Here is a 23,534-nt window from a genome sequence, read left to right as displayed (position 1 = left end):
TCACTTCCGCTATAACCGGAAGTTGCTAGGTCCTGGCGCGGCTTAGCGTCCTGGCATCCTAGCAACATCAACTTCCGCCATCACCGTAGGTAGCGTCCTCGTGTTCCCTAATCGGTTCTATGGCGTTCATATTTCTGATTGCTACCTTACAGGTAACTTTGATTGTAGCGATTTGCGTTTTTTTGTCTGACTCCGGCCCCTTCTCCTGCTCACTGGTTTAGTCACTAATATCGCTGCATATAGTATTTACTCACACTCACCGATCACATGATTTGTGTTTAAGACTTGATAGGCTAATTATGCCCGCTAGTTTACTATTTAAGTGGACCCAGTAATTCTCCCCACTCTCCTCAGCATAACAAGGAGGGTGGTAGGTCCTTATGTCCTTCTTTTTAGCACTCGTGCACTTTATCTCCTAGGCAGGCAAGTCCCCTGATGATTAGGCCTGCGAAGAAACGCGTCGGGACACGTCAATAGGGAGAGTGCAGGGCATGATATTGCTCAGGGGTAGCTGTGGACTGCCCTTGTAAGGGCGGGAGCTCGGGACCTAGGTTTACGGATAGCCCTTCAGGGATTGACAGGGCATTGTCTCCCGACATCGCTGATTTATGGATTTCTCCGCTCCAGCGAACTGTGGGCTTTACCTACCTGGTCAAAGGCAATTGGTGAGATCATTCCTGTTTTAAACATTTTATATGATGTCTACCTTATTTGCTTTACCCTATCCCGCCTGTTTATAATTTGCCTTTGATACCTGCTGATACCTATATAAACAAGACTACCTGGTAAAACATTCTTTGCACTTATGTATGCTTTTGTTATAAACTAGAGGTATCTTGACAGTTTGGGACAGCACACCTTGCGTGTGTAACGACTGTTCCTACTAATAATCTATTTTGGTACTACCCATTAATGGTGCTTTACCATACAGGTTACATCATTTAGTATTTCTTTTGGGGTGACACTAATTGTTTTTTTTTGTGTTGTTGTTTAGTTTTTACCTTGTATACATTAAAGGTTATGTTTTAATTCCTACTACAGCTATGTTCCCAGATTGTAATACTGCTATATTATTGCCATTAGGTATCTGATTTCCAGCTAGCAACAAGTGTGGGTTGGCTTTACCTTTGGCTACCTGGATGCATACACGCCATGGTGTATTGTATTATGATTACCCTTAGTGAACTTGGCGTATATTTGTGGGTTACCTCTACACAGGAAGCGTTACATCTTTTGTGATAACTAATAGGTCGGTTGGCAGTAAATATTTGGTGTTAATATTAATATTCTTGTTAATTGATTATGGACCAATGTTTGTATATTTAATTGTTGCCCTGTGTATATCAACATAAACTTGTCCTGTTTATTGCCCTGTGGAGACTTTCTTATGCTCCTTTAGCCGTTTTTTGGTGTTTTAAATGATTTTTACCGTGTGTTTTGCTTTGCCTTTTTTGTATTAAAAAAAATTTATTATTGAAGGTTGATCCCATTAGTTTGCACATCTTCTTTCTTTGTCTTTTTGTAGTGCTTGTCTATATGCAAATGGTTGATCCCTTATTTTGAATATTTATGTGGTGCCCGCTACTCCTTTTTTCTACTTTGACACCTTTCCAGAAGCAGGAACGAGTCGAATGCTCTCAGGCTCTATTGACAATGTGCCATGGAAAACACAAGGACTTTTTGAACAGAATGATCATACAGGATGAAAGCTGAGTCCATCACTAGGGTTGAGCGAAACGGGTCGGCCATTTTCAGAAGTCGCCGACTTTTGGCAAAGTTGGGTTTCATGAAACCCGACCCCTGTGTGGGGTCGGCCATGAGGTCGGCGATCTTCTGAATCTGGTATCGGAATTCCGATACCGAGTTCCGATATGTTTGCGATATCGGAAATCGGTATCGGAATCCATATTTAAGTGTAAAATATAGAATCAAAATAAAAAATATTGATATACTCACCCTCGGACGCGCTCTGGTACTAACTGGCAGCCTTCCTTCCTAAGAATGAGCGCGTGAATGACCTGCGGTGACGTCGCGGCTTGTGATTGGTCGCCTGAGCGGTCACATGGGCGGCCGCGACCAATCACAAGCCGTGACGTCATCTAAGGCCCTTCACGCGCTCATTCTTAGGAAGGAAGGCTGCCGGAAAGAAGCCGAGGGTGAGTATATTCCTATTAGGTATATACTCACCCTCGGACGCGCCCTGCTTCTTTCCGGCAGCCTTCCTTCTTAAGAATGAGCGCGTGAAGGGCCTTAGATGACGTCACGGCTTGTGATTGGTCGCGGCCGCCCATGTGACCGCTCACGCGACCAATCACAAGCCATGACGTCATCTAAGGCCCTTCACTAGATAAAGTTTTCTTTACATGTTTTGACTAGCACTTGCTGATTACTGTGATTTTTTTTTTTTTTACAACAGAGTATTTTTGACCTCACTGTGCTCTTTTGTGTCTTCTACTATTACTAATAGTAGTAATACTGACCAAATACTGAACGTGTAAATGTGGCTTTATTATGTGTTTCAGATTCGTAGTGAGATCTTTTTCAAAAATAAACTACATATAAAAAGGTATATCTGAAAAAGGGCTCAGTCCAAGCCTGGATTCTTCCTCTCCTGCAGCAGTGCAGTCACTCTAACGCTTTTCCTCATTTTCATTGTACATTTTATGCAGAAATGGAGAATCTTCTGTCTACTGTAGAACTTTGTAGATTCTTTCAAAAACTTTTATAGCACTTGTGACATTCACAACTCTATCAGGTGAGCAACATTTCATCCCCACTTTCCACCTTGCATACCATACTATCCTATGGGTGCTTGTCTCTCCTTTTCTTGTACAAGAGGAATAACACCATTTGTGGCCATTATGTAACGTATATCCTGCATGCTCAACAACTTTCTCCAGTCCATGCTATAATTTGCAATCCACTGTTTTCTGGGGGAGGAGAAGAGCTGCAGTGATTTCTCCCATAGTCAGCACACCATATGGCTCACAGGCAGGGGCGTAACGACCGTGGTCCAAGAGGTTGTAACCACGACCGGGCCCTTGCAGGTGATGGACCTTACAACGTTCCCACACAAACTTCAACTTGATGTGCATCTTCGGAAGCAAATTCAGCTGAAGTGCATTGCGGCGCACAAACCCTTCGAGTCCGTGCATGGCAATACACGATGCCGGCCAATCAGAGGCCAGCAGCTGACATCGGCGTGCACTACTGGGGGTCCATGGCCGTGACATCATGCGCTCCTGATGCTTGCACGCTTAAGTCAGCTTCTGGCTTCAGAAAAGGATACCGCGCAGCCGGGGAACAGGGGGAAGGTGAGTATTATTTTTACTATGCATTAAAGAACAGCAGTAAAGCAGGGAACATATACCAGGTTGGGGGATAAATACCAGGATGGGGCCAGGATAAGGGACATATATACCAGGATGAGGGATATTTATACCAGGATGAGGCTGAGGATAAGTGATATATATACCAGGATGGGGAATATATATACCAGAATCTATTCTTCTTACCGTCTCTGGTGGGAGTCCAATTTTAATAGCTATTTCACTCATCCAGGTTTCAGTCACAAAAGCACCTTGTGGGAAGCCAAATCCCCGGAAGGCGGTGTTTGATGGTAAGTTAGTCTTGCAGGCACTTCCTTTGCCTCTCAAATTGGGTATTTTATAAGCATTGTCCATGTTCATCAAACCAACCTCTATTACCTTAAAAAATAAATTGATTATATCTAGAATTGATTACTGTTCTGTGGTTGAAACTGGCTAGAGATGAGAAGATTCATTTGTGGGAGTTTGGTCCATCATCCAGGTCAGTGGTACCTGTCAGCCAGATGGGAGGCCTGCAAAACTCTTACCTTCCGCCATCCCCGATATAGTTTTTGATTAGCCAGAGCTGGCGCAACATCATCTGTATGATGTGATCCACAGATGACGTTGCACCAGTCCTGACAGATAAACTGCTGTGTCAGGAACTTGGAAGGTAAGGGGTCAGGTATCCTATCTAACCGGCAGGTACCACGGATCTAGATGCTGGACCGGAGTTCCATGAATCGTTCTTCTCATTTCTAGAAGAGGCATTTAAAAAAAAAAAATCTTTATTTAACAAAAAAAAAACAGAAATATATTACTTTTCAATGTACAGTCTACAGCCCAAACTAGTTCTGAAGTCAGTTTGTTTTTCAAACAAAAAGTAGAAGAACACAGGAGAACTATACAGCTAAATGCACCAAATACTGTCTTACATGCTTTGCCCCATGTTTTTGTGTATTTCAGACACTCGTTTGATAAAGTCTATCACCACCAACTAGTACAGTAAATAATGTCTGCTAAATCAAATTAATTTTTATAATCTCAAACTTTATTATTAACCCCTTCACCCCTGGAGCTTTTTCCGTTTTTCCGTTTTCGTTTTTCGCTCCCCTCCTTCCCAGAGCCATAACTTTTTTATTTTTCCGTCAATTTGGCCATGTGAGGGCTTATTTTTTGCGGGACGAGTTGTACTTTTGAACGACATCATTGGTTTTAGCATGTCGTGTACTAGAAAACGGGAAAAAAATTGCAAGTGCAGTGAAATTGCAAAAAAAGTGCAATCCCACACTTGTTTTTTCCTTGCCTATTTTGCTAGGTTCACTAAATGCTAAAACTGACCTGCCATTATGATTCTCCAGGTCACTACGAGTTCATAGACACCTAACATGACTAGGTTATTTTTCACCTAAGTGGTGAAAAAAAATTCCAAACTTTGCAAAAAACAAAACAAAACAAAATTGCGCCATTTTCCGATACTCGTAGCGTCTCCATTTTTCGTGATCTGGGGTCAGGTGAGGGCTTATTTTTTGCGTGCCGAGCTGGCGTTTTTAATGATAGCATTTTGGTGTAGATACGTTCTTTTGATCGCCCGTTATTGCATTTTAATGCAATGTCGTGGCGACCAAAAAAACGTAAATCTGGCGTTTCGAATTTTTTTCTCATTACGCCATTTAGCGATCAGGTTAATGCTTTTTTTTTATTGATAGATCGGGCGATTCTGAACGCGGCGATACCAAATATGTGTAGGTTGGGGTTTTTTTTTATTGATTTATTTTGATTGGGGCGAAAGGGGGGTGATTTAAACTTTTATATTTTTTTTATTTTTTTCACATTTTTAAAAACTTTTTTTTTTACTTTTGCCATGCTTCTATAGCCTCCATGGGAGGCTAGAAGCAGGCACAGCCCGATCGGCTCTGCTACATAACAGCGATCATCAGATCGCTGTTATGTAGCTAATATGCAGGTGTGCTGTGAGCGCCGACCACAGGGGGGCGCTCACAGCACGCCGGCATCAGTAACCATAGAGGTCTCAAGGACCTCTATGGTTACCTTCCTGATGCATCGCCGACCCCCGATCATGTGACGGGGGTCGGCGATGCGCTCATATCCGGCCGCCCGGCCGGATGCGGTAGTTAAATGCCGCTGTCTGCGTTTGACAGCGGCATTTAACTAGTTAATAGCGGCGGGTGATCGCGATTTCACCCGCCGCTATTGCGCGCACATGTCAGCTGTAAAAAACAGCTGACATGTCGCGACTTTGATGTGCGCTCACCGCCGGAGCGCACATCAAAGCGGGGGTCCCGACATGTGACGTACTATTCCGTCACATGTCGGGAAGGGGTTAAATCAATGAAATAGAACACTACAAACAACAAAACAAAAATCGTAAAAAAAACCTTTCAAAACAGAGACAAGAGGGCAGTGTGGTTATACTCGTACATAATTACAGGCACATCAGTAATTCATATATCAAAAATTAAATATTATGACGTGCAGAGGTGTAGATATACTCTCATATAACACATTAGCCAGAAATGTATATACAGCATGTATGAATATTGCTCAATGAGGACTGGTTAAACAACCATATACATTTCAGATGTCAGCATAGATTCCTTTATAACTAACAAAGGCCAGTATTACATCACTACATATCAACTTGACCTATAGTTCAAGTACTTCCCCCTAAAAGAACGTCTATATAAAGTAAGAGACCAATGTATACACACCATATGACATTGTGTAATTAGACCACACTGCCCAGTACCCCTACGCACGTTTTGTGTGCAGCGTCATCAAAACCCCTGACTCTAAGGAATCTATGCTGACATCTGAAGCTTGTCACATACTAATTGTATATCGGTGGTTAAACTAAGAAAAATAGCAAAAAAAGACAGAGATGCTCACCTGCCTAGGCCTCCAAACAAATGCATTATCAGGATGCAGTGGACCCATGTGGTTAAGGTGGCGGCAAAACACAGGTGCAGAAATACCGATGAGGCAGCCACTCACAACCTACCAAATTAATGAAGGGTGTGGCTGCCTGGCATATGACTGCACATAAGAAACTTGTAAGTTTGGGGACCCGTGACGCGGTTACGAGCTTGCGTATTTTGGCCAAAATATAAACTAATGCCTCACATATTTTTTGTATGTGTTTTTTGCATATTTTCAGGGTGCAGTTAGACCCATTCTGTCTTGTAAACTGTGGTGTCTGTTCACATGGGATGCATCTTAATAGCGCTGGGCAGCCCGCCTGAGCTAATAGAAGGGCATCACTAATAGGCTGTTAACCTGGATGCTGTGCATTCCCATTGTGTGAACAGCACCACATACACGTCTCTAATGTGCAGTCATATGCCAGGCAGCCACTCCTCCATTAATTTGGTAGGTTTTGAGTGGCTGCCTTATCGGTATTTCTGCACCTGTGTTGCCGCCATCTTACATCCTGTTAGTGCATTTGTTTGGAGGCCTAGGCAGGTGAGCATCTCTGTCTTTTTTTGCTATTTTTCTGAATTTTTGGAGGATCTCTGAACCCTCCTTTTGTGCTAGCATTGGGTGGTTAAACTAACCCGCATTGAGCAATATTCACATATGCTGTATGCAAATGTCTGGCTAATGAGTTATATGAGAGTATATCTATACGTCTGTGCTTTATAATATTTAATTTTTGATACATGAATTACTGACGTGCTTGTAATTACAGATAACCACACTACCCTCTTGCCTCTGTTGTTAATTGTTTTATAGTTTGCAGTATTGTATTTAATTAATGTAATAATAAAGTTGAAGATTATAAAAATTAATTTGATTTATTAGACATTTACTGTGCTACTTGATGATAATAGGTTTGATGTGTTGTATTTTGGGCACTTTCAAGACTGGGTATTTATATGGTACTGATATGGATTTATATTTCCAATTATTGGTTTACATTAAAATGGCTGAGGATAAGTGATAATTGGGCATGTCTTCATTTAAAGGGGTTGCTTCATGATCTATCTTCAGGATTGCCCTGCACCCATGCCTCACAGCTTACGGCATGCCAGGGGATGACGAACACCTCAAAACTGATAGTTCTGATGATTAGAATGGCCGTGCCGCTGGTACGAATTGTGCGCTCTCCTATCATGGGCAACTTTGCCTCTGAAGCACCAGAGGAGTGCAGAAGAAATGAAGCTGGACAAATTCAAGGATCTGGCCAGCTTCAGAGTTGTGCTTTCAAGCTGTGTAGCAAACAACTTGTAAGTCGGCCTCCTTGGCTAGGAAAGTGACTCCTTCAGAGAGACTGCAGTTGTGGTCAGTAATCTAGGGATTGAAAAGTACACTATAAAATTAACACGCCCTTTCTACTTGCGAACAGAGAGGATTTTTAATCAGAGGCAAACTACAAAGTTGCTTATTATTGAAAGCACTTTGCAATTTTACCCATATTACAAGCTGGGGCAACCTATGTAGAAGGGTGTGGCTTAAGATGCGCCACCGTGCACCAAAAAATGTCTGCAAATGTCTAACACAAAGAAGCCAACTAATAGGTGGCATAGACTTAGGTTAGAAATTCTCAAGATGCTTACATCTAGCATGGACCACTCTGACAAATCTGGTGCAACTTTACGGCTGTTGAGTTGAGGTTTACACTTTCTAAAAAGATGACAGTTTTAGTAAATGCCTCACAGTGACCTCTTCTATAAAAAATATGATAATTGATGTTTGTTCTTTTGATAAATGTAATATCCTAGCGTTTTTGGTATAGGATGTGGTTATTAACTCACAAGGACAGAGAGATCGGAAGTTGATCCAGCGTTATTAAAATAAGAAAGGTCCACGGCAGTTACATGTCCATCATCCATGAACCCAACCTGAAAGACACATTTTGTTAACATTACAAGAAAATCAGCATTTCATCAATGTTTTTGATCAAAGTGTCAGATTTTGGTCAATATGTCAATTTTACCATCTGAGTCTGGGCAGAGTTTCTAAAGTTTAACTTGAATGAAAACATTCTCATATCAAACGGTCTGTGAAAAACAGATAGCACACAGATGGCACCCCGATGCTGATTTTTTTTTTATGGATGCATAGACTTGCATTAGTGAGTTTTATGTGAGATTCGGGTCAAAGTTGGATAAGTCTCCGTGACTTTGATTGGATTACTCAGTCGGTAAAAATACAGAGTCATGAGAACAGCTCCATAGATTATAATAGATGCAAGTTTTATCAGTGAAAAACACAAGACTCACATTAGAAAAACTGAAGTCTGAATGAGGTCTTACTCAGTTCCAAAATATGAATACTTCATTTGTTTTTCAGGACTTACAAAGAATTAGACAATATGCATATATAATGGAAGCAAAAATCTCACAAACAATTGATAGATGGAAGAAGACAGTTGTTTTAATTACCAGTGAGTGACATTCATTATACCATTAAACTTGTAAGGCTGCCGTCACACAATCAGTATTTGGTCAGTATTTTACATCAGTATTTGTAAGCCAAAACCAGGAGTGAAGCAAATAGAAGAAAAGTATAACAGAAACATATGCACCACTTCTGTATTTATCACCCACTCCTGGTTTTGGCTTACACATACTGATGTAAAATACTGACCAAATACTGCTAGTGTGACGGCAGCCTAATTGTCTTTGGATGAGGATCTACAAGTACAGTATATCTCCCATTCTTTCCTGTAAAAATGATATAATATATGAGTCTCATTTTTAAACTATCTTACAGAAAGTATATCCCTGTTGCCCATAGCAACCAATTGTAGATCAGTTTTTAAAATTGACAGCAAATGAGGAACTCCAAAATGACCTTTACTGTATCTGCAGGAGCGCAGGAAAGTGAATATGATATGCCAAGGTCTTTTAATTTAAGGATTTCAAGTGTACACACATATATGTTTGTAGGTATATATATATATATATATATATATATATATATATATACAGTATATATATATATATACATATACATATACAGTATATATATATATAAAAAGAAGCACAAAATGATGATAGCGTGCAAACGCCTTCAAGGCATGTGCCAAGCCTTTGCAATAAATCCAATTAAATGAAGGCAGTGCATCAACAGCTGAAAAATCACGTGCGGTTTACTGGCCCATTTTGAATGGCTTAATTCCCAAAAAGTGAACAAGATCAGTGTGCTCCAGTAAAAGAACTTATAGTTCCAGACCAGGGGTATCAGGTTTTAGAAAAAAAAACAATGGTACCGGGAGCACCACCAATTAGCTGGAAACGGTCACTTATAGCACCAAAGGGTGTTGGGAGAACCACGCCCTTTTGTAGGAATAGTCCTCAACCTCCACCTAATTGGTTATACATCTCACAATATCCCAATATATCACCACTGGAAAGACTTGCGCACATAGAACATTCATAAGCAAAAAGAAAAAAACAGAGCACTTTTATTTGAACTCTGTTGAAAGTAACATGATATAAACAGATGATAAAATACGTTCATGCAATGATAGAAATGGGAGGAGGCATACATCCAGAATGAAAGCAAGCCGACCAGTCTAAAAAAGAAAAAGACAAAAACAAAGAAAAAATTAATAACAATGATAATAATAAATAGACCAATTCAATTACACCATAAAAAAACAATGAAAATCATTTAGAACATCAGAGGGCAAACCAATCTCTGTAATGTAATGCCAAGCTTATAGTCGACATTTACACCAAAAGGTTTCAGTGTTTTAAGTTTTTTTTATCAATTTTAACTCTTTAATTTTCAATAACCTCACTCTATCACCGTCCCTTCTCAATGGGGGTACTTGATCTATGATCCTAAACTTTAGATCCTTCTCAGTATGTTTGAGCTCAACAAAATGTTTCGGCACAGGTAAATCCATCCTACCTTTCCTGATTGTATATGTATGTTGGTTCGTTCTTGTTTTAACCCCTTCATGACCTTGGGATTTTCCATTTTTCCGTGTTTGTTTTTTACTCCCCTCCTTCCCGGAGCCATAACTTTTTTATTTTTCCGTCAATTTGGCCATGTGAGGGCTTATTTTTTTGCGGGATGAGTTGTACTTTTGAACGACATCATTGGTTTTACCATGTCGTGTACTAGAAAACGGGAAAAAAATTCCAAGTGCGGTGAAATTGCAAAAAAAGTGCAGTCCCACACTTGTTTTTTTTTGGCTTTTTTGCTAGGTTCACTAAATGCTAAAACTGACCTTCCATTATGATTCTCCAGGTCATTACGAGTTCATAGACACCTAACATGTCTAGGTTATTTTTTATCTAACTGGTGAAAAAAAATTCCAAACTTTGCTAAAAAAAAATAAATAAAATTGCGCCATATTCCAATACTCGTAGCGTCTCCATTTTTCATGATCTGGGGTCGGTTGAGGGCTTATTTTTTGCGTGACGAGCTGGCGATTTTAATGATACCATTTCGGTGCAGATACGTTCTTTTGATCGCCCGTTATTGCATTTTAATTTAATGTCGCGGCGACCAAAAAAAACGTAATTCTGTCGTTTCTAATTTTTTTCTCGTTAGCGATCAGGTTAATGCTTTTTTTTAATTGATAGATCGGGCGATTCTGAACACGGCGATACCAAATATGTGTAGGTTTGATTTTTTATTTATTTATTTATTTTGATTGGGGCGAAAGGGGGTGATTTAAACTTTTATATTTTTTGTATTTTTTCACATTTTTTTAACTTTTTTTTTTTACTTTTGCCATGCTTATAACACGCCTCCATGGGAGACTAGAAGCTGGCACCACTCGATCGGCTCTGCTACATAGCAGCGATCTGCTGTTCGCTGCTATGTAGCAGAAAATCAGGTGTGCTGTGAGCGCCGACCACAGGGTGGCGCTCACAGCTGCCGGGGATCAGTAACCATAGAGGTCTCAAAGACCTCTATGGTTACAATGCTGAAGCATCGCCGACCTCCGATCATGTGACGGGGGTTGGCGATGCGATCATTTCCGGCCGCAAGCGGTAGTTAAATGCCGCTGTCAAATGCAGTTAATAGGCGCAGGCAGATTGCGATTCTGCCCGCGCCTATTACGGGCACATGTCAGCTGTTCAAAACAGCTGACATGTCCCGGCTTTGATGCGGGCTAACCGCCGGAGCCCGCATCAAAGCGGGGGTTCTGACCTCGGTCGTACTATCCCGTCAGAGGTCAGAAAGAGGTTAAGGTCACAGGTGGTTTCACCCACATATAAGGCTACTTTCACACTAGCGTTTTTTTAATCCGTCGCAATCCGTCATTTTGGGCAAAAAAACGGATCCTGCAAATGTGCTCGCAGGATGCCTTTTTTGCCCCTAGACTTGTATTAGCGACGGATCGCGACGGATGGCCACACGTCGCGTCCGTCATGCAACGGATCTGTCGTGTTTTGGCGGACCGTCAGCACGAAAAAACGTTCAAGTGAACATTTTTTGTCCGTCGCGTCTGCCATTTTCTACCACGCATGAGCGGCCGAAACTCCGCCCCCTCGTTCCCGGACTTCAGAATGGGCAGCGGATGCGTTGAAAAACTGCATCCGCTGCCCACGTCGTGCACAAATTTCACAACGTGCGTCAGCCCGACGCACAGCGACGGACCCGTACCGACGCAAGTGTGAAAGTAGCCTAAGAGTATACATGGGCATTGTAAGAGATATATAATAAATTCAGAAGAACAGGTAAGATAATAATTAATCCAAAAAATCTCATTAGTAACCGGGTGTTGAAAGGAACTACCCTTTAGCACAGGGGACTCAAACTGCACTCCTCGAGGGCAGCAAACAGGTCATGTTTTCAGGATTTCCTTGTACTGCACAGGTGATAATTTAATCACCTACACACACATGAGTAGGTGATTAAATTATTACATGTGCAGTACAAGGAAATCCTAAAGGCATGACCTGTTTGCAGCCCTTGAGCAATGCAGTTTGAGACCTCTGCTTTAGCATATATGAACAATTGACACAATTTAAACATGGGAAACAGCCAGTCCTAGGTTTACCCATTAAGAACCTCTGTGTAGTCACTTTCTGAGGGCCAATATCTGCATGTACCAACCTATCTCTTAGATTTATCGCACGTTGTAAGATACAAGTGGAAGAGATTTAAACTCATCAATTCCCAGTAGACATTTACCAAGCATCGGCCGATGTCGTTTAATTAATACATCAAGAAACTGTATTTCTTTATCAGAATATGTTAGAGTAAATTTAATTTCCTCACTCAAACCATTAAGAAATACATGAAAATCATTTAATTCATCAATAGAACCTGTCCAAAGGAGGAGGTTCTATTGATGAATTAAATAATGTATTAATTAAAAATGTGGACAGTAATCTAACAGAAATTTTTGTAAAACCAACAGATAAGAACAATCTGCTTTGTTACGATAGCCATCATCCATGGAAAATTATAGAGTCCTTACCTTTTAGTCAACTCTTACGAGTTAGACATATTGTGAGTGATAATGACAGGTTGGATAAGTCATTCGATGATATGGTCAAGAAATTTGAACAAAGAAAGTATCCTAATTGTTTGATGAGAAAGTGGAAGGATAAGGTGAAAGGTTTGGACCGTAATAGTCTCCTTGATGAGGGTAGCGTACATGGTAGAATGTTGAACAGAATACCACTAATTACGTCTTTTTGTGAGGAAAGCAAAGAAATTGTAGCTGTGGTTAAACGACATCGGCCGATGCTTTGAAAATGTCTATCGGGAATTGATGCGTTTAAATCTCCTCCACTTGTATCTTACAAGCGTGCTGTAAATATAAGAGATAGGTTGGTACATGCAGATATTGGCCCTCAGAAAGTGACTACACAGAGGTTCATAACGAGTAAACCTAGGACTGGCTGTTTCCCATGTTTAAGTTTTGTCAATTGTTCATATATACTAAAGGTTAGTTCCTTTCAACACCTGGTTGCTAATGAGATTTTTTTGATTAATTATTATCTTACCTGTTCTTCTGAATTTATTATATATCTCTTACAATGCCCATGTGATCTCTTATATGTGGGTGAAACCACCTGTGACCTTAATACAAGAACGAACCAACATACATATACAATTAGGAAAGGTAGGATGGATTTACCTGTGCCGAAACATTTTGTTGAGCTCAAACATACTGAGAAAGATCTAAAGTTTAGGATCATAGATCAAGTACCACCATTGAGAAGGGACGGTGATATAGTGAGGTTATTGAAAATTAAAGAGTTAAAATGGATAAAAAAACTTAAAACACTGAAACCTTTTGGTGTAAATGTCGACTATAAGCTTGGCATTACATTACAGAGATTGGTTTGCCCTCTGATGTTCTAAATGATTTTCTTTGGGGGTTTTTGTGGTGTAATTGAATTGGTTTATTTATTATTATTATCATTGTTATACATTTTTCCTTTGTTTTTGTCTTTTTCTTTTTTAGATTGGTCGGCTTGCTTTCATTCTGGATGTATGCCTCCTCCCATTTGTATCATTGCATGAACGTATTTTATCATCTGTTTATATCATGTTACTTTCAACAGAGTTCGAATAAAAAGGCTCCATTTTTTTTTTTTGCTTATGAATGTTCTATGTGTGCAAGTCTTTCCAGTGGTGATATATTGGGATATTATGAGATGCATAACCAATTAGGTGGAGGTTGAGGACTATTCCTACAAAAGGGCGTGGTTCTCCCAACACCCTTTGGTGCTATGGGTGACCGTTTCCAGCTAATGGGGGGTGCTCCCGGTACCATTGGGTTTTTCTCTAAAACCTGATACCCCTGGTCTGGAACTATAAGTTCTTTTACTGAAGCACACTGATTTTGTTCACTTTTTTGGAATTAAGCCATTCAAAATGTGCAGTTACACACAGTTATCCTGCTTTAGTAACACTTAAATGCTTTTGGAGCATGCGTGAACTCTTTGCATTATGCTCTGTTGTTTTTCCTCCTGGATGTAAACAGTCGCACTCAAGTGACTCAAGTGACACACTGATAGCCCCTAATGGGACTCCTGCACCTCTCCAGGGATTTTTACCCTCCTCTCACTTTCTACTTTCATAAGTAAGGTTTGAATAAGACCCAGTGGGTCGAAACGTTACCTTGCAACACTGTGGTGAATTTTCTAATTAAATTGTTGGTGTTTTTCTAAATAATAAAAAACCATTTGTTTGGCTAAAAATACTCTGAAGATATCTCCTTGAGTGCGACTGTTTACATTTGGGACTATACTTAGGAGGATCCCTCCACGTTCAGTCTGCACCATTACCAGCGAGAGTGCACGTCTTGTTCTTTACTACGTTTTTCCTCCTGGCACGTGCACAATTGCATAGACATCACTAAGATGTCGCCGGAGGCTTCATGGTATCTGCGCATGAGCGGAAGTTTGGACGCGACAGGTGGTTTGGACACTTCCTGACATGCGCATTAGTGTATCAAGGATTCCGCATATCGGCACGAGTTTTGTAATGTGAATGGGGTGAGTTATACTCGAAATTAACTTATAATTGATTTTATACAGCTGCCACTGATCACCAATTATGAAAATAATAGTCAAATCTGTACATACATGTGTATGTTTGTCTTATTGAAGATTATAGCACTTTTTCCACATAATGTATGATGGCATCATGTGGATGCTTTCTTCTTAGTATTATGTTTTGATATGGAATTATGATAATTGTCACTAAAATGTTTGTACAAACTATTTCCTATAAAATGTCATGCATTTTCACTTTGAAATTTCTTGGGAAAGGTCCACACTTGGGACCGAAACGTTACACATGGGCCAATAAAGTCAATAAAGCTCACGTGAATTTTCAGCTGTTGATGCGCTGCCTTCATTTTTTTATACATATATACATATATATATATAAATATATATATACACACACTCACACACAGTGGGGAAAAAAGTATTTAGCCAGCCCCAATTGTGCAAGTTCACCAACTTAAAAGATGAGAGAGGCCTGTAATTGACATCATAGGTAGACCACAACTATGAAAGTCAAAATGAGAAAACAAATCCAGAAAATCACCTTGTCTGATTTGGAAAGATTTATTTTGCAAATTATGGTGGAAAATAAGTATTTGTTCACCTAAAAACATGCAAGATTTCTGGCTCTCACAGACCTGTAACTTCTTCTTTAAGAGGCTCCTCTGTCCTCCACACATTACCTGTAGTAATGGCACTTGTTTGAACTTGTTATCAGTATAAAAGACACCTGTCCACAACCTCAGTCACACTCCAAACTCCACTATGGTGAAGACCAAAGAGCTGTCAGAAGGGAAATTGTAGCCCTGCAGCAGGCTGGGAAGACCTAATCTGCAATAGGCAAGCAGCTTGGCGTGATGAAATCAATTGTGGGAGCAATAATACGAAAATGGAAGACATACAAGAACACTGATAATCTCTTTCGATCTGGGGCTCCATGGAAGATCTCACCCCGTGGAGTCAAAATAATCACAAGAACAGTGAGCAAAAATCCCAGGACCACACGGGGGGACCTAATGAATGACCTGCATAGAGCTGGGACCACTGTAACAAAGGCTACCTTCAGTAACACACTACACTGCCAAGGACTCAGATCCTGCACTGCCAGATGTGTCCCCCTGCTTAAGCCAGTACATGTCCGGGCCCATCTGAATTTTGCTAGAGAGCATTTGGATTATCCAAAAGAGTATTTGGAGAATGTTTTCTGGTCTGATGAAACCAAAGTAGAACTGTTTGGGTGAAACAAAACTCGTCGTGTTTGGAGGAGACAGAATGCTAAGTTGCATCCAAAGAACACCATACCTACTGTGAAGCATGGGGGTGGCAACATCATACTTTGGGGCTGTTTCTCTGCAAAGGGACCAGGACGACTGATCTGTGTACATGAAAGAATGAATGGGGCCGTGTATCATGAGATTTTGAGTGCAAAACCTCCTTCCATCAGCAAGGGCATTGAAGAAGAAACGTGGATTGGTCTTTCAGCATGATAACGATCCCAAGCACACCGCCAGAGCAATGAAGCAGTGGCTTCGTAAGAAGCATATGAAGATCCTGGAGTGACCTAGCCAGTCTCCAGATCTCAACTCCATAGAAAACCTTTGGAGGGAGTTGAAAGTCTGTGTTGCCCAGTGACAGGCTCAAAACATCACTGCTCTAGAGGAGATCTGCATGGAAGAATGGGCCAACACACCACCAACAGTGTGTGCCAACCTTGTGAAGACTTACAGAAAACATTTGACCTCTGTCATTGCCAACAAAGGATATAAAACAAAATATTGAGATGAACCTTTGCTAATGACCAAATACTTATTTTCCACCATAATTTGCAAAATAAATCTTGTCAAATCAGACAACGTGATTTTCTGTATTTGTTTTCTCATTTTGACTCTCATAGTTGTGATCTATCTATAATGTCAATTACAGGCCTCTCTCATCTTTTTAAGTGGGAGAACTTGCACAATTGATGACTGACTAAATATTTTTTCCCCACTGTACTGTATATATATATATATATATACAGTGCCTACAAGTAGTATTCAACCCCCTGCAGATTTAGCAGGTTTAATAAGATGCAAATAAGTTAGAGCCTTCAAACTTCAAACAAGAGCAGGATTTAGTAACAGATGCATAAATCTTACAAACCAAAAAGTTTTGTTGCTCAGTTAAATTTTTATAAATTTTAAACATAAAAGTGTGGGTCAATTATTATTCAACCCCTAGGTTTAATATTTTGTGGAATAACCTTTGTTTGCAATTACAGCTAATAATCGTCTTTTATAAGACCTGATCAGGCCGGCACAGGTCTCTGGAGTTATCTTGGCCCACTCCTCCATGCAGATCTTCTCCAAGTTATCTAGGTTCTTTGGGTGTCTCATGTGGATTTTAATCTTGAGCTCCTTCCACAAGTTTTCAATTGTCAAGGTCAGGAGACTGACTAGGCCACTGCAACACCTTGATTTTTTGCCTCTTGAACCAGGCCTTGGTTTTCTTGGCTGTGTGCTTTGGGTCGTTGTCTTGTTGGAAGATGAAATGACGACCCATCTTAAGATCCTTGATGGAGGAGCGGAGGTTCTTGGCCAAAATCTCCAGGTAGGCCGTGCTATCCATCTTCCCATGGATGCGGACCAGATGGCCAGGCCCCTTGGCTGAGAAACAGCCCCACAGCATGATGCTGCCACCACCATGCTTGACTGTAGGGATGGTATTCTTGGGGTCGTATGCAGTGCCATCCAGTCTCCAAACGTCACGTGTGTGGTTGGCACCAAAGATCTCGATCTTGGTCTCATCAGACCAGAGAACCTTGAACCAGTCAGTCTCAGAGTCCTCCAAGTGATCATGAGCAAACTGTAGACGAGCCTTGACATGACGCTTTGAAAGTAAAGGTACCTTACGGGCTCGTCTGGAACGGAGACCATTGCGGTGGAGTACGTTACTTATGGTATTGACTGAAACCAATGTCCCCACTGCCATGAGATCTTCCCGGAGCTCCTTCCTTGTTGTCCTTGGGTTAGCCTTGACTCTTCGGACAAGCCTGGCTTCGGCACGGGAGGAAACTTTCAAAGGCTGTCCAGGCCGTGGAAGGCTAACAGTAGTTCCATAAGCCTTCCACTTCCGGATGATGCTCCCAACAGTGGAGACAGGTAGGCCCAACTCCTTGGAAAGGGTTTTGTACCCCTTGCCAGCCTTGTGACCCTCCACGATCTTGTCTCTGATGGCCTTGGAATGCTCCTTTGTCTTTCCCATGTTGACCATGTATGAGTGCTGTTCACAAGTTTGGGGAGGGTCTTAAATAGTCAGAAAAGGCTGGAAAAAGAGATAATTAATCCAAACATGTGAAGCTCATTGTTCTTTGTGCCTGAACTACTTCTTAATACTTTAGGGGAACCAAACAGAATTCTGGTGGGTTGAGGGGTTGAATAATAAATGACCCTCTGAAAAAACTTTTCCCAATTTAAAAAAAAAGTAAACAAAGAAATAACATTCTTTTTTGCTGCAGTGCATTTCACACTTCCAGGCTGATCTACAGTCCAAATGTCACAATGCCAAGTTAATTCCAAATGTGTAAACCTGCTAAATCTGCAGGGGGTTGTATACTACTTGTAGGCACTGTATATATATATATATATATATACCCCAGATAGCATCTTTAAGTTTTCTCTGTTTATAAAAACATGAGATAAACAACACAACTTTAACTTACTTTATATTTCCCAAGATATGGATGTCTGCCTCCTGTAATTAGCATATCATCTCCACGTTCCAGAACACAACGTACTGCACGCTTTGTCCTAAAATTTAATTATAGCAGAAGTACATTTTTAGCAGAACAATGCCACAATAGTCATGGAGTGGTTCCCAGAACATGACAGTGAATCTTCCTTGCTTCCCTGTCCTTAAATATCCCCAGAAATTAATTAATTTTTGGATCGAGGTAGGAAAGGATGTTCTTAGCATGTCAGTGCCTCCATCTAATTTAAAGCAACTGCGGGAACTTGTCCTGTCTACAGGGGCAAATATTCACACAGAATGATTTCTGGAGCTAGTGGAATCAATGCCACAATGAATTGCTGCATTTCTGAAGATGAAATGAGAGGTGCAATGTGCTACTAGTTGGGTGTCTCTAATAAGATGTCCAATCCATTCATTGTAAATTTGAATAAATTCTTATAGGGAACCTGTCACCCCCAAAATCGAAGGTGAGCTAAGCCCACCGGCATCAGGGCTTATCTACAGCATTCTGTAATGCTGTAGATAAGCCCCCGATGTATCCTGAAAAATGAGAAAAAGAGGTTAGATTATACTCACCTGGGCGGGCGGTCCGAGCCGATGGGCATCGCGGTCCGGTGCGGGGCCTCCCATCTTCATAGGATGACGTCCTCTTCTTGTCTTCATGCTGCGGCTCTGGCTCAGGCGTTCTTTGTCTGCCCTGTTGAGGGCAGAGCAAAGTACTGCAGTGCGCAGGCGCTTGGCCTCTCTGACCTTTCCCGGCGCCTGCGCACTGCAGTACTTTGCTCTGCCCTCAACAGGGCAGACAAAGTACGCCTGCGCCGGAGGCCGCAACGTGAAGACAAGAAGAGGACATCATCGTAAGAAGATGGGAGGCCCCGGACCGCGACACCCATTGGACCGGACCGCAGCAGGACCGCCCCTAACCTCTTTTTCTCATCTTTCAGGATACATCGGGGGCTTATCTACAGCATTACAGAATGCTGTAGATAAGCCCCTGATGCTGGTGGGCTTAGCTCACCTTCGATTTTGGGGGTGACAGGTTTCCTTTAATAATGGAAATGAATAAGCATCATGTGAAACACATTCTGAAGATTTTTTTAAGGTATACTATATTATTCAGACTATGGGATACACTTTACCATAAAATGTACCCAAGATTTAGACAGCAGAAAATAGGAAAAACATTTTTCCTATTATTTAAAACTTACCTTGTGGTGTAAAATGTAGGGGGCATTAACACTAATTTTCTAATTTTAACATCCTAGGGCAGAATAGTGAGGTAATAAATGTATTGGTAGTGTCTCTCTGCAGTGTGCATAATACATACAGAGCTCTAGTATATAAACATACACACAGCTCTGCTACATATGCATGTGTAGACACACACAGGTCTGCTATATGCACATTTACATACAAACAGTTCTGCTACGTGCATATTTACATACATACAGCTAGGATACAGGCACAAACACACTATATACAGGTAATATCTCAGGCTTTAAGCCAAGCAGATGTGCACTACAGCTCCCTCCTCTTTAGTTCCCACAGAAGTGGCTTTTTTCACAGTACAAGGGATTTGGACCCAGATATAGCCTTGTCAGAGTTTGAGCTAAGCACCATTCACACCTTCCTGGTTTTCTTCATGCTGACTTTTACAGAGACAACAGATTCTCCCAGAACTAACCTAACTCAAGCGGACAGTAATTCAGCCTAGGCTGCTTCAGTGTAGGCCCGCACAGTACAGCACAACCTATCCTCCTTCACAGCGAGTATTTTTAGCCATTGTAGTATGAATGGTGCTCTATTATCTCATCATCTGCATCTATAAGTTCTCCTTATTTTACTTAGTGAAGCAAAAAGATACTACCCTTCCAGACACTCGCCCCCAAAATGCTATGTTCTTCCAGCTTTTCTGTTCCAGTTCCTGATTGGGACCTGTATGGAGGACGCACGATCTGAGCAGCTGAAGGACATTCCACAAAATTAACTCAAGGACCTTTCAGGTAATGTGATCAGTCATGTGACCTGAAAGGTCCTTGAATAAATCGGGTGGAAGGTCCGTACAGGTTCCAGAAAGCTTCCTCTCCTGCTCTGCACTGATCACATAGTTTAGTGTCAGCAGAGGCGTATCTAGGGGGGCAGCAGGGGCATATGCCCCGGGCGCAGCTGGCAGCGGGCGCAGTTGGGAAGCCTAATGTGCCGGCCGGTCCGCAGTGTCTTCCTCGGTGGCTGCATTCTGCTGCCCCCCGGACTGAGAGTCGGCTGTTCTATGTGCCGACTGTCAAGCTGACAACCAGCACAGAGAAGCTGCAGCACGCCGGCTCCCAGTGACATGGGCGGACATACCGCATGTGCAGCGATCTGTCCTGCTTCCTGCCGCACTTCCTCTCTCTCACACAGACAGCGGCGCAGCTGGATGACATCATCATTCATCGGCCGGCTGTGCCAGAGAGAGGAAGCTGCTGACGGTGATGCTTCAGGTGTGGGAGAGTGTGCGGACAGCTGAGAAGTGCTGTGTGTGCGTGCATGCGTAGCGCTGCAGGGGAATGTGCAGAGAGGTAAATGGTGTTGTGTCTATAGGGGAGGAGAGGGCAATGATGGGGATGGTGGGGAAGGAGGAAATGATGGAGGTGGTGGAATGGGCAATGATGGGGTGGGAGAAGGCAGTGATAGAGGTGGTGGAATGGGCAATGATGGTGGTGGGGGGAGTATGCAATGATGGTGGAGGGGGAGGAGGAAATGAGGGAGGTGGTAGAAAGGGCAATAATGGGGGTGGAAATGATGGAGGTGGTTGGAATGGGCAAGGATGGTGGTGGTGGAAAGGACAATGATGATGGTGGAAGGGGGGAGAAAATGATGGAGGTGGTGGAATGGGCAAGGATGGTGGTGGGCAATGATGGTGGTGGTGGAGAATGCAATGTTGGTGGTGGGGGAGGAAGAAATGATGGAGGTGGTGGAAAGGGCAATAATGGGGGGTGGAGGGGGGAGTAAATTATGGAGGTGGTGGAACGGGCAAGGATGGTGGTGGTGGAAAGGACAATGATGATTGTTGAGGGGGAGAAAAAGATGGAGGTGGTGGAATGGGCAAGGATGGTAGTGGTGAAAAGGACAATGATGGTGGTGGTGGAAAGGGCAATGATGGGGATGGTGGGGGAGGAGGAAATGATGGATATGGTGGAAAGAGCAATGATGGGGATGGTGCGGGAGGAGGAAATGATGGAGGTGGGGGAGAAGGCAATGATGGTGGTAGTGGAAAAGACAATGATGGGAATGGTGGGGAAGGAGGCAATAATGGGGGTGGTGGAGGAGAAGGCTATGATGGAGGTGGTGGAAAGGGCAATGATGGGGATGATGGAGAGGGCAATGATGATGTGGTAGGGGAGAAAGCAATTATGGAGGTGGTGGAAAGGGCAATGATGGGGTGGTGGGGGAAAAGCAATGATGGAGGTGGTGGAAAGAACAATGATGGTGGTGGTGGAAAGAACAATGATGGGGTGGTGGGGGAGAATACAATGATGGTGGTGGTGGAAAGGACAATTATGGTGGTGGTAGAAAGGGCAATAATGGGGGTGGTGGGGGAGGAGGAAATGGTAGAGGTGGTGGAATGGGCAATGATGGATGTGGTGGGGAAAAGACAATGGTGGGGGAGGAGGAAATGATGGAGGTGGTGGAATGGGCAATGGTATGGGGTGGTGGCGGAGAAAGCAATGATAATGGTGGTGGAGAAGGCAATGACGGCGGTATGGGGGAATGGGGGGCATATATGAGGTAACAGTATGGGGGATAGGTGCAGGCAGTATGGGGAGCGAACGAGGGGATGTATGCAGACACAGAATGAGTAGCAATGAGAAAAATGTATGTGGACAGAGTACAGGGAATGAGGGTGATGGGATGTGTAAAGATACAGTATGGGGAGTCAGGTGAGCAGGCAGTATAGAAAGTGAGGGGGTAAATATATGAGGAGACACTATGGTGAACAGGGGGATGTGAGAGGAGACAATATGAGGAGGGAGGAGGGAGGGGAATAGTGTGAGGAGACAGTATGGGGGGAGAAAAGTGAGTGGGGAGTAGTGGGGGCGTAGCATGGAGTGACAGTGTAAGGGCCAAGGCCAGGAGGGGACAGTATACCAAGGAGGGGGAGTGTGATGAGAGTACAGTATAAATACTGGGCCCTATAGGGGGGACACAGTATGAGAAAAAAGTGTGAAGAGGGGACCGGTATGGAAAGGAGAGGTCAGTGTGAAGAGCATGTACCATAAGAGGGACAGTGTGGGGGTCATATTTTGTGCAGACAATATAGTGAGTGGCAATTTTTTATTCAGGAGCATTATAATGACACTTATAACTTTAAGGGCATCATGTGGAGATTTTCTGCAAAAGAGCGGAGAAGATGGAAGTCTGCAGAGACGGCTGTGGATGAGAAAACTCATCATGGGGTCTGGACAAGATGAAGAAAAGAAGGAGAAAGACTCCAGAGATGACTTCATCTATAAGGTACCTGGATGTAAATATTATTTGTGATACTAGGTAATTCTCATCTTTTTATTTAAGAGCATTTAAAGGAATGTACAGGTTTGTAATGAGTCTGTAGTCATTCTTTGTGACTGCAGAATTCTGAATTCTCACAGTGCGCACTGCACTCTGTCAGGATTCTCTCGTACCGGCGATTTACATACATGCAGTCATGTGCTGACTAGACATGTGTGGCCTCACTCAATGAAAATGAACTGAGCAAAGCCAGGCACGTCTAGTCGGAATGTGGTCAGAAGTATACAAATCACATGCTTGTGCTGACATGACTGTCCACTGGCAAGGGAGAATCCTAAAAGTGTGCAGTGCATTAGTTGTGAGAATTCAGAAGCCTGCGATGTCAGTGATCGGGAAGGAAGTGGTGTCAGCTTTCTCCTCCATCACAGGAAGCTGCGTCGGAGTGTAAGATGCACATACTTTTTAGCAAGAGTTTTTTTGTTAAAAAGTGTGTCTTATAGACCGAAAAATACAGTACTTCTTACGATAAAGTATATGTATTAGAACACCC

The 23,534-nt window shown here is 42.3% G+C and overlaps 1 protein-coding gene across 1 annotated transcript in view; it reads right to left on the bottom strand.

Moving 5' to 3' along the window:
• LOC143784149 (aldehyde oxidase-like) overlaps positions 1–23,534 on the bottom strand; it is a 183,160-nt gene that overhangs the window by 57,024 nt on the left and 102,602 nt on the right. The window contains exons 23-25 of the mRNA XM_077272023.1: positions 18,468–18,555; positions 8,084–8,170; positions 3,516–3,707 (exon numbers count right to left, since the gene is read on the bottom strand). Coding sequence (XP_077128138.1) covers positions 3,516–3,707; positions 8,084–8,170; positions 18,468–18,555 — 367 coding nt within the window. The remainder of the gene's footprint in view (positions 1–3,515; positions 3,708–8,083; positions 8,171–18,467; positions 18,556–23,534) is intronic.

Source organism: Ranitomeya variabilis, chromosome 7 (assembly GCF_051348905.1).
Source record: "Ranitomeya variabilis isolate aRanVar5 chromosome 7, aRanVar5.hap1, whole genome shotgun sequence".
NCBI classification, from domain to species: domain Eukaryota; kingdom Metazoa; phylum Chordata; class Amphibia; order Anura; family Dendrobatidae; genus Ranitomeya; species Ranitomeya variabilis.
Note: the sequence above shows the minus strand (reverse complement) of the source record. Positions and strands in the feature narration are given on the sequence as shown.